The 11,731-nt window shown below is 30.8% G+C and overlaps 2 protein-coding genes across 9 annotated transcripts in view; one reads left to right on the top strand and one right to left on the bottom strand.

The window, feature by feature from the left end:
* LOC124421936 (synaptosomal-associated protein 25-like) overlaps positions 1–9,293 on the bottom strand; it is a 34,661-nt gene extending 25,368 nt beyond the window's left edge. Inside the window, exons 1-3 of one of the 7 annotated variants that reach the window (XM_046957892.1) lie at positions 9,138–9,293; positions 5,089–5,357; positions 4,695–4,736 (exon numbers count right to left, since the gene is read on the bottom strand). In XM_046957892.1, the coding sequence (XP_046813848.1) occupies positions 4,695–4,736; positions 5,089–5,187 (141 nt within the window). In that variant the 5' untranslated portion in view covers positions 5,188–5,357; positions 9,138–9,293. Of the gene's footprint in view, positions 1–4,694; positions 4,737–5,088; positions 5,358–5,608; positions 6,001–9,137 lie in introns of those variants that run through there. The other 6 variants (XM_046958243.1, XM_046958071.1, XM_046957978.1 and 3 more) reach the window with 6 other exon arrangements.
* Positions 9,294–9,443: 150 nt separating this feature from the next.
* Positions 9,444–11,296, top strand: LOC124433177 (nuclear RNA export factor 1-like). Of its 2 annotated transcripts, XM_046956760.1 has the most exons (2): positions 9,444–10,505; positions 10,677–11,296. In XM_046956760.1, exons 1-2 carry the CDS (start codon positions 9,665–9,667, stop codon positions 11,273–11,275), a joined length of 1,440 nt encoding a protein of 479 aa, XP_046812716.1. In that variant the 5' UTR covers positions 9,444–9,664; the 3' UTR covers positions 11,276–11,296. The 2 variants fall into 2 exon arrangements, with proteins under 2 accessions (XP_046812716.1, XP_046838899.1); XM_046982943.1 differs by having other exon boundaries at positions 9,444–11,296.
* The last annotated feature ends 435 nt before the right edge of the window (positions 11,297–11,731 follow it).

An 11,731-nucleotide genomic window follows, 5' to 3' on the forward strand; every position in this document is an offset into this window, starting at 1 on the left:
TCAACTTGTTTAATTCGGCGTAAGATAATTATCATGTATCTACATATATACGAGGTTAATTTGCAAAATTTGTGGCATTCTCTGGACTTCTTTCTTTTTTTTTTCTCTTTTCTTTTCTCGCAGTATACAAATTTTATTATTAAACATATTTTTTAAATATTTTAAAATGGAAAAGTCACAAATTGCCTCAATTTATGTATATATATATATATATATATATATATATATATATATATATAAAAGTACAAACAAATACGTTTTAAGTAAATTACAATCGCGTTAGTCTCGTCTATTTAATTTCAAGTCGGAATACTCGAATCGTCGATGATCGATACGAAGAAGCGCGAGAGAAGTCGCGCAGGCTCGAGAAGAGATTGGAACGCGGCTAGGTTACTAATAAAAGAAAACAGAGAAATGAGGTGAAGAAGTCAGCATTGTCGAGAGAGGAAAAATATCGATGAACGATATCCTCCACGTATAATTTCATTTTTCGTAGAAATTCAATTACGAAACAATTCTATTACGTACGTGAATGAGGTACCATTCATAAATACTTACGAGTTCTTACGAAAGAAACTTACTTATATTAAAAAGTATCATTTATATAATAAATATTTACGTACACGAAACGTAGATAAGAGAATGGTTCTCGTGACCTAATATAATTTTACATTCATATATACATTAATAAAGTGTATGTAAAATATTCGAACACCGCATAGTTTCTTGAGAATTTACAAATGAAAAATTTGATAAATAGAAAAAGAAAGAAAAATGGAGAAAAGGAAAGATAGAGACATCAAAACGACACGCGAAACGACCAATTAATTTGGATCACGTAAATAAATCAAAAGCAAGATGCAAATTACGATAGAAAATACATTTATGAAAAAAGATTCACTCAAAATAGGAACACATAAAGATATATATATATATATATATATATATATATATATATATATCGCAACTTTCTTTATGTAAATAGAACGTATAAAAGAACGTATAAAAGAAAAAGAAATCGAACGGTAAATATATACTTATATAATGGAAGAATACACGCATAATTACATAAACACATATACGTACGTACAACAGACACAGAAAACAATAGATAATATACCATATTTTATCGAAAAATAATCAAAATATAAAAAATAAAATAATAAAAAAAAAAAAACACGAAACTAAACGAAAGAGAGAGAGAGAGAGAGAGAGAGAGAAAAAAGAGACAGAATTTACGCGCACGAATATATATATACATACACATACAAAAATGCACATACATATATATATATATATATATATATATATATATATATATATATAGACATATTCGTCGTGGGAAATTCTTCGTCTCGCTTCTTTCATCTCAACGTCCACATCGATTTCTTTTGCAAACGTCGGAACGAAATTATTGTGTTAACCGTCGGCCACCAAGAGAATTCACGAAGAAAAATAAAAGATTTATAAATAAAAGACAACTGAATTTTTTTTTAAATATTATTAAAGAAAAAAAAAAGTAAAGAAGAAAAAAAAGAAAAGATATAACAATAAAACAATAAGAAGAAAAAGAAAATAAGAATGATCGAGGAGAGGGGTCGCGCAACAAATCAATCGATGTCTATTCGTAATTCTCGTCGTCACGGAACACACACTGTTATTCCGATCTTCGTCATATATGTATATATATTTACGAACTCGAACGTTATTAATAAACGCTTGTTGCCCACCAAGTTGGCGGATCACAAAAACAATGTGAATCACGTTTGTATTTGATTGAACGTAGCAAGCGTTACCAGTTAAATCGCGTGAACAATTACTCTGGCTCGATCCCAGATAAGAAAAAAAAAAGGACAAAAAAAGATGGGGGAAAAACGAGTTAGAAAAAAAACCGAAGTTTTTCTATCTTTCTATAGTCACGAAATAATAATTGAGGTCGTCATGAAAGAAGATCGACGCCATTTTATTTCATTATTACGTATATAATACGTATATAATTTTTTTTGTTCTCTCTACGTCGTTGTGTATACGTTATCCGTTCTTTCTTCTATATACGCTTTTCCTTCGAATCGTAAATCTTGCCAAGGCTTCCGAAGTAGTAAAAGTAAAGCCTTTAATGCTCCTGCAGTGCTAACACTTTCCGATACAAATAAAGTAAGAATTTAAAGAGAGGAAGAGAGATAGATAGATAGATAGATAGATAGATAGATAGATAGATAGATAGATAGATAGATAGATAGATAGATAGATAGATAGATAGATAGATAGATAGATAGATAGATAGATAGATAGATAGATAGATAGATAGATAGATAGATAGATAGATAGATAGATAGATAGATAGATAGATAGATAGATAGATAGATAGATAGATAGATAGATAGATAGATAGATAGATAGATAGATAGATAGATAGATAGATAGATAGATAGATAGATAGATAGATAGATAGATAGATAGATAGATAGATAGATAGATAGATAGATAGATAGATAGATAGATAGATAGATAGATAGATAGATAGATAGATAGATAGATAGATAGATAGATAGATAGATAGATAGATAGATAGATAGATAGATAGATAGATAGATAGATAGATAGATAGATAGATAGATAGATAGATAGATAGATAGATAGATAGATAGATAGATAGATAGATAGATAGATAGATAGATAGATAGATAGATAGATAGATAGATAGATAGATAGATAGATAGATAGATAGATAGATAGATAGATAGATAGATAGATAGATAGATAGATAGATAGATAGATAGATAGATAGATAGATAGATAGATAGATAGATAGATAGATAGATAGATAGATAGATAGATAGATAGATAGATAGATAGATAGATAGATAGATAGATAGATAGATAGATAGATAGATAGATAGATAGATAGATAGATAGATAGATAGATAGATAGATAGATAGATAGATAGATAGATAGATAGATAGATAGATAGATAGATAGATAGATAGATAGATAGATAGATAGATAGATAGATAGATAGATAGATAGATAGATAGATAGATAGATAGATAGATAGATAGATAGATAGATAGATAGATAGATAGATAGATAGATAGATAGATAGATAGATAGATAGATAGATAGATAGATAGATAGATAGATAGATAGATAGATAGATAGATAGATAGATAGATAGATAGATAGATAGATAGATAGATAGATAGATAGATAGATAGATAGATAGATAGATAGATAGATAGATAGATAGATAGATAGATAGATAGATAGATAGATAGATAGATAGATAGATAGATAGATAGATAGATAGATAGATAGATAGATAGATAGATAGATAGATAGATAGATAGATAGATAGATAGATAGATAGATAGATAGATAGATAGATAGATAGATAGATAGATAGATAGATAGAAAAAAAAGGAAGAGACAGATAGGGAGAATAGGAATTTTAAAAAGAAAAAAGAAAACGAACGTATACGTATATGCATACATAATACATAACCTACATATGTATATATAGGTGTATACGCACATAGGCATATGTATATATGTATATGTACGTATGTATATATATATATATATATATATATGTATATATATATGTATATATGTATATAGAAAAAGACTGGATCGAAGCTTTTCGAAAATTCGGAAAAGATGTCGTGTTTTGCGAGAGCATTTTAATGCACGCTTCCGAGAAATACATTTTCCACGCGTTTTCCTAAATTTTTTCCACGCGTCGTACCTTTCATTGATTTCCTTCTGCCTCGGATAACTTCAATGGTCTGATCTTTAACGATTATTTTTTTTCTCTTCTTCCCTCTTCACTTTTCTCTTTTACCTCTCTTTTCTTCGACACATTTTTCTTCTTCCTCTTTTTCTTCTTCTTTCTTTTTTTCTTCTTTCCATTTTCCTCTTTTGTTCTCTTTTTTGTTTTTTTTCTTTTTGTCCAATTTTTATTTAACTTCTTTCCTTTTCTTTTTTGTTTTTGTTTTTCTCTACTTTCCTCCCCTTTCTCTTCCTCGTTCCTTTCTATATAATTTTTTCTTGAGAACGGTCATTCTCGCTTTATTCCACAAAGATCCGCCGTCTCTCTTGTTGTTAATATTTTTTTTTTCCTTTTTCTTGTTTACTTTTTCATCTTTTCTTGTATTCTTCTTCTTCGAAACGATAAGAAAAAGAGAGGAGCATCTCCTCGTCTCTCTACACATATTTTCTTTTTGATTTTTTTTTTTTTTAAATAGAAGTGGGGGACGTTCCTCTATTTCACAACTACCCTTCATTATACTCTAACGATATAAATACCGTTTATATTATATTCGATTTCCTTTTTAATTTCTTTGATTTTTTTCTTTTTCTTTTTTTTTTTTTCTTTCATTTTTTTTTGTTTTGATAATCTAAGAAAAGAATATTTCGATCTAGCTTATTAAAAAACGAGAGACAGAATCGAGGGAATTTTACCGTAAAAGAATAGAAGTTAGAACCCGTACGTAATATGGCGGGAAAAACGGAGATTTCTGATACGGAGGATTTTAGTTAGTAATCAAGGATGATCGAGGATGAAGGGTTAATATACGATAGCGGAAGGGGATTCCTTTCGTTTCCTTATTTTTTTTTTATCCTTCTTCCTTTCATTTTTATCCTTATACGAAAGAGAGATGTTTCTTTAGGGAAAGCGACGAGACGAACTCACCTCCTCGCATAATGCCAGCATACGCCTCGTACTCTCCAGGGACTGAAATAAAAGGAAATGCTTATTATTATCGCGGAAGACTTTTGAAACAAAAAAGAAAAAGGTGAAAAAGAAAAGTAAATAAATGAAGTACATCACATTTTATTCATGAAAGATAAAAAAAATGTGAAATGTAAATACGTCGATACGAACTTATCGAATTCGAGAACTTATAATGAAAAGAGAAAAAGATCGTGCGAGTAAAATAAAAATTCCATCGTTCGATAAAACGATGAAAGTATGTAATTTTTTTACGTAACGAAGAAAAATCTATGATCGGATCGAACTAATCGCGTTCTATAACGAAAGGACAAAGTTTACGTTAGAGATATGTTACTGTTAATCGAACGCTTACCTCATCGGTGGTCTGGTCGGCCTTCAGCTGTAATTCTTGCAATTCGGTGCGAGGTGGGCCACATTCGGCCGCACCCGCCGCTGACGTTGGTGCAGGCATCTCGGAAGGTGCCCCGAAGCGCTGGTTGGGCCTATCAGGTTAAATCGAAGTCTTCTATTTAACGAGGAATCTCTCCCTCGTGTATTCCTTCTCTTCTTTCAAATACGAAGAGAAAGAAATCAGACGGTTTATGATCTCTCACGTGTTACTGTGTCCAATGATAATGCATCCTGTAACACAGAGAAAGAGAGAAGAACAAAAAAAATAAAAAAGTAAATGAATAACGTAAGGTATCGAAAACGATATCACTTCGATTTCGTTCTAATTCGTATTATAATAAATTAACTCGATAAATACGTCGTAAATGAATGAACGCGAATTTATTAATTAAACTATTCGAGATGAAAGAACCAATGCGACGTGAGAGAAAAAAAGAGAGAGTGAAAGAGAAAAAGGGAAAAAAAAAGGAGATAAAACTGACAGAGTTAAAGCTCTCTTCCTCGAAGACAAGAAGACAGGCACCACGCGTTCTCCTTTGACAGTAGAAACACCAACGAGGATGGCGAAAGTTGGCGCAACACTTGGGAACTCGCGACTCTTCGTAAAAGAGAAGAGAGAGAGAGAGAGAGGGAGAGAGAGAGAGAGAGATAGAAGGTGGAGGTGGAGGTGGAGGCCGGCCTACGAATACGCGCGCGACGTTACGGAAAACGTAGCTGGCTGCTAACGGTAGCGTAGACAACACACATCTAAGCCGCGTCCTAACCTTCTACGGAAATCAATACCCGAGGACGAGGGAACGAGAAGCACAGTACAAGCGACCGAGCGACCGAGCGACCGAGCGACCCACCGAAAAATGCGCAGACGCGAACCACCCACTCGTCTCTCTCTCTCTCTCTCTCTCTCTCCCTCTCTTTCTCTCTTTCTTTATCTCTCTCCCCTACCTCTATCTATCTACACACACACACACACGCGCGCGCGCGCTAGCGCGCACGCGCACACGCCAACAACACGCATACCTACACATATTTTATACGTCTGCAACCCTCTCTAAAAGCTCGCGTCGAAATCGACGAAGCAACCCTACTCTCTCTCTCTCTGCTCACTTCCCGAGACGTCAATGCTGTACGCACCGCAACGATCAGCTGGGTTTCACGACGAGATATGTACAGGTCAGGAATTTTCTCTCTCCCGAGACTATCATCATCCAGCAGGCAATTTTTTTTTCGAAAGGTCGATTCTCATTTAAGAAATATTTCATAGCTCCTGGGAAACACCGGATTTTTTTTTCTTTCTTTCTTTCTTTTTTTTCCTTCTTCACCCTCTCTCTCTCTCTCTCTCTATCTCTCTCTCTCTATCTATCTATCTATCTTTCTCCCTCTCGAAGATCGTTCATTCTCTTTTAATGCGTTCATTTCTTTAATGCGAATCATGCCAGTGATAAAACTCGGATATAGCCAGACATTGCGATATATGTATATCTAGCCTATCTACTATAGCTACTGTATATGCACTTATGTACATATATATCTATGAATTTATTCCAAGAGTAGTACGTAAAACTTTGGGAATTATTTTTGACGATACTATAACATGTTACGATGAATTTTGAACGACGAACTATACGTATCACCTATTGTCAAAGTCATTTTAATTATCAAATTGTCAGTAATTTCTAATGTCATTCAAGATACGTCCAGCTAAACTTTACGATGTATATTCGTGTCTAATCAAAGAAAGATATTAAACGTTACGTACTCCGTATACGAATGAATTATTATTTTCATAGAGGAGGAGGGGAAAAAAGAAAAATAAAAAAAAACAGAAAATGCTACCTCAACTTCGATTAATCTCGATAATAAATAAACAGATATAAGTGAAAATTCAATACTTGTCAATTTCCATAATAAAGTATATCGGAGGATAAAAAGGAGATCGAGGTAGACCCGATTTAGGATGTCAATCGAATGCTTTTGTCCTTGTCCTTGAGATAGCTGGCTCGCTTCCAAGTTACGACGGGGTAACACGTTTACTCCCCCGATCTTTCACGCCAAGATCACGGTCGATCGGCGTATATGAACGAACCGAACGTGAAAGGAACATTCCAATGGAGTAATAAAAGAAATGTTGAAGTAAAATTACGTAAATAAGTTTATAAAAAAAAATATATATATAATTAATAAATATCTCGATGGATAGGAAAAAAAAAAAGAAAATAATAAAAAAAATAAATAAATAAAAATAGGGGATGAAGCGTTAGATGGTCGGGGAGGAGGGGAAAACTTTCGAAATAAATATTTACATCTCATATGCAACGAAGACTTTTTTCGAATAAAAATGTACGTCACCTTGAAACCCATACTACATGCAGTTTTCCCCCCTGACAATGAGAAAGTAACGAAGAGCTTCGTCGATCGATGATCGCAATTGCGAACGTGCGTAATGTATGAAGATTGCATTAGCATGCGTGAGAGACCGTCGTTCCTATTAATACGACTTCCCAATCGTTAGAAATGCTACATTAATAAAATATTGTGAATAATGAAGGATGCCTTTCGTGCGAATAATTCCATTACGATGAATTTTTTTTTACCGAGAATAATGATCTATTACAATTGATTTTAGCCTTTCTTGTTATTTATATTATTTATTATTATTTATATGTAAGAACGTCGATTAATATTAGGGTTTTTTTTTCTTTTTTTTTTTTTTTAAGGGAGAAAAAAGAGAAATTTATGAGAAATCTTACCGATGATACAACATTGCGGTTAATGTGCAAACAACGTGAGAAAATCAATATTTCAAGACACTTATTGTTAGATATGTAATGACGCATAGATACGTCATAGCAATTAGTAAACATGGAACGTATGCTTTTAAGTGCTGTTTTTCGACATTTGTTTTATCCGCTCTCAAACGGTATATAGACCTTTCTTTGCGAATTAATCGGTCGTTAAAAAAAAAAAAAAAAAAAAAAAAAATCTCGTGATTTTTCCCAATTTACTTTTGATTTTGCTAATATGCTTGACCTCTTCGACTTAAGTGACCCCGATCGATATTATTGTGCAATATTTTATGTTGCGCAATATTGTTCGCTTTCTATCAACTACATACGTGAGAGGATTAAATTTACATTACTAATATGATAGATAATAACGAATAAATAAATAGAGATTACATTATTATCTTTATTATATAAATTATTCCATATCATAATAATCAATGTTCCTTTCTTTTCTTTTCTTAGAACTATATACCTTATATTATCTAATAATAATGACAATGTCAAGCGTTATTTGTATTTATATTTGTATTATAAAAATAAATTTTTCAATCTGTATCAATCACTTTGATATGTAATGATTCATCGATATCTATTCAATTATTTTCTACAGATACGAATTAAAAAAAAAATTTTCCGTAGTTCATAATTTTCTTTTTCTTTTTCTTTCTGTTTGTTATTTTAATTAAATTCTCAAAGTATATTTAGGAAATTTGAAATTTAATAGCAAAGATGATAATATGGAAGAGATATATGAAACAGGATATGATAAAAGATGACTATAGGCATCCTAACCTATGTAATAAAAGATAGAATATTGTTAAGACAATTGTTAAAGTAACTCATAAAAGATACAAAGAATATTATAATAAGAGAATTACTTCGTAGAATAATAAAATGACATATCTTCTTAATGGAATGCAATTGTTTATAAAATCTTAAAGAAGAATTTTTGATATGTGAAAAGTACTATATTTCAAAAGAGTTTATGCGTATAATATAATATTAAAAATAATGTCAAAAGAGGAAACGAAGATACTCACTTCCCTTTAACGAGGAACGAAGTGAAATTAACAAACGTGATTAAAATAAGTACACTTTATATGACACTCAAGTAAATGTCGAAGCAGCATAAAGTAGAAAATCGATAAAACTTTGCCTCAACCCGTAACGTTACGTTTATTTTCGATTTATTAAAAAATAATAATTAGAGAGATATATAATCACTTACCAAAAGGTATCACTCGTAAAGAATCGATTAAAACTAACGTTTCTGACACCGTATACTCCTTCGGAGAACTTGCTTCTAATCGCACTTTGCTGATAACCACTACTATATCAAATTCCTTACCACTACACTAATGACAAAGAAGAAATACTCTTAGTAATATAAAGATTTTATTTCAGCGCACTCTTGTGTAAAAATACAGAAATATTGAAAGTTAATATCGAGAGAGGTTTGTCGATAGATCGACTAAATAAGACACACCAATCGTGTAGTTTCTCGATTGAAAAATTTCGATTTCATTGGTACGTCGAAGTAAACAAATTTTAACCAAGAAAATTATTATTTTAACCTAACATCTACAACAAAATATCTATGAATATAACGATATTTTTACATAAACGATATGAACGAAATTATTTATACACATTATTCATTTCTTAGTCCTAATGGTGGCTCGAAACATATTTGTTAAAGTCTAATTCGTGTTCTTTTAAATAAGATTTATGATAATCTTATAGCGACAAGTGTCAATGACAATGTCAACGTTAAAGAACAATGATGTTACTGGTGAACCTCTACGATTGACATATATCAAGCCATCCTTTGATGCTGAAGAACTTGCCTTAGCATCACGCCAAGATTTATGGCATAAGTTTATTGTATTGAATTGCCAACCACACGGAAAAGCAGAAATATTAAAAGCCATTATAAATGCCTGCGAACCAGAAATTTTGTTACCTGTTATGTATAAAAGAGAGAATGAAAATAAAAGTACTTTTCTGGCTAAATGTAATTCTGGTGCTATTGAGAATCTTGTAAAGCAATGCTTGTGTATAGCATTACCTGGTGGCTATGAAATATATATCGATATTATATTAGGATTCATTAATACACGAGAATTATCATTGAATCCTAACAAAGTAATAGCACAATCTTTATACCAGAGATATGAATCAGTGAAAAAGATACTTAATCTAGATGATTTTGAAAATGACAAATTATTAAGCTCAATATTTTGTCCGATATCTATACCAAAGATATTCCATCTTGTTTTAAGATGTGCTAAACAAGGTGTTATGGGCAATAATCGTGAATTGAAATTATCCGTTCGCGAGTTAAGTTTGAAACATAATAATTTGACAGCCATTATATTATTTGAAAAGTTCTTTAATTTTCATTTAACTAAATTAGATTTAAGATATAATCAAATATTAGATGTTGAATATTTACGTTATTTTTCTGAATTTAAGATAACAGAACTTTGGTTGGATGGAAATCCCTTATGTACGCAATATAAAAATGCACAAGAATATGTACAAGCTGTAAAAAATATCTTCCAACATTTACAGAAATTGGACGGAGTAATAATAGGTATGGAGAAGAAATTTATACCAAATATACAAACTCATTATCTTAAAGATGGTTCTAAATTGCCATTAATAAAACAATTTGTGAAACATTTTTTTTTAATGTATGATCAAGAAGATAGATCAATTATGAATGGTCTCTATGATAAAAATGCATTTTACTCTATGACTTTAGGTGCTGGTACAAATTATGTGCATAAGCAAGTAGCTAAATCATTTGTTACAAATAGAAATTTACTCAAATTTGTGGATTATGCCAAATGCCATGAATTTTTATTACGTGGTCCTGATAAAATAATATCAGTATTGAGGCGCCAACCTCCCACATCACACGATATTCGTACATTTAACATAGATTTATTATATGAAAGTAATAATCTCTTAGCCATATCCATACAAGGATTATTTTATTATAAGGAAATTTCTTTTCTTCCTATGGTATTCAATAGAACATTTATTATAGTTGGTAAAGAAGATAACGAATATTGTATAACTAATGATCAGTATTTTATTGATGGACCTTACTCTAATAATCTAATACAAATTAATACCGAAATGAAACATGACATTAAAAATATGTGTGTATTTGTCCCAACTATATTTAGTCCATCAGAAAAAAAGAAACTAATTGTATTTTTACAAGAACTTACGTCAATGAATTCAACATTTAGTTTAAAATTTCTAGAGGATGTTAATTGGGATATAAGACGTGCAATCACTAATTTTACAAAAATGTATACATTAAATGATGTACCTCCAGAAGCTTTTGAATAAATTATTTTTATATAATATGAATCAATTGAAATTTTTGAATATATTACTTATAGATAGTTAACAATCTATATTCTAATATATTTATTTTTTATTAAACACCATAAATTCGTGGAATATTAAATAATTTCTATTTATAAATGAACATTATTTATTGCTGACTCACATAAATTTATGTACAATTTCAGATGAAATATATTTATAAATTACTCTTAGTAAAGTACGATATAAAACTATTATAAGGTTATATTGTATGTGATAATCCTAACAAGTGCTATAAAGGATCTTATCGCATTTAAGAAAATCAATAATTTTCAACATAGAACGAATATTCGTCAGCTGATCAGAACCTATTGATTGTTTGCTTATTTTGTCCTACAAGCACACAGGATAACAAATATTCTAAGAATATAATCCCTATACTTCAATATCTTCAATCGTTAAAAATGTCATATAAAA

The sequence above is a fragment of the Vespa crabro genome, chromosome 1, assembly GCF_910589235.1.
Source record: "Vespa crabro chromosome 1, iyVesCrab1.2, whole genome shotgun sequence".
Taxonomy (NCBI): Eukaryota; Metazoa; Arthropoda; class Insecta; order Hymenoptera; family Vespidae; genus Vespa; species Vespa crabro.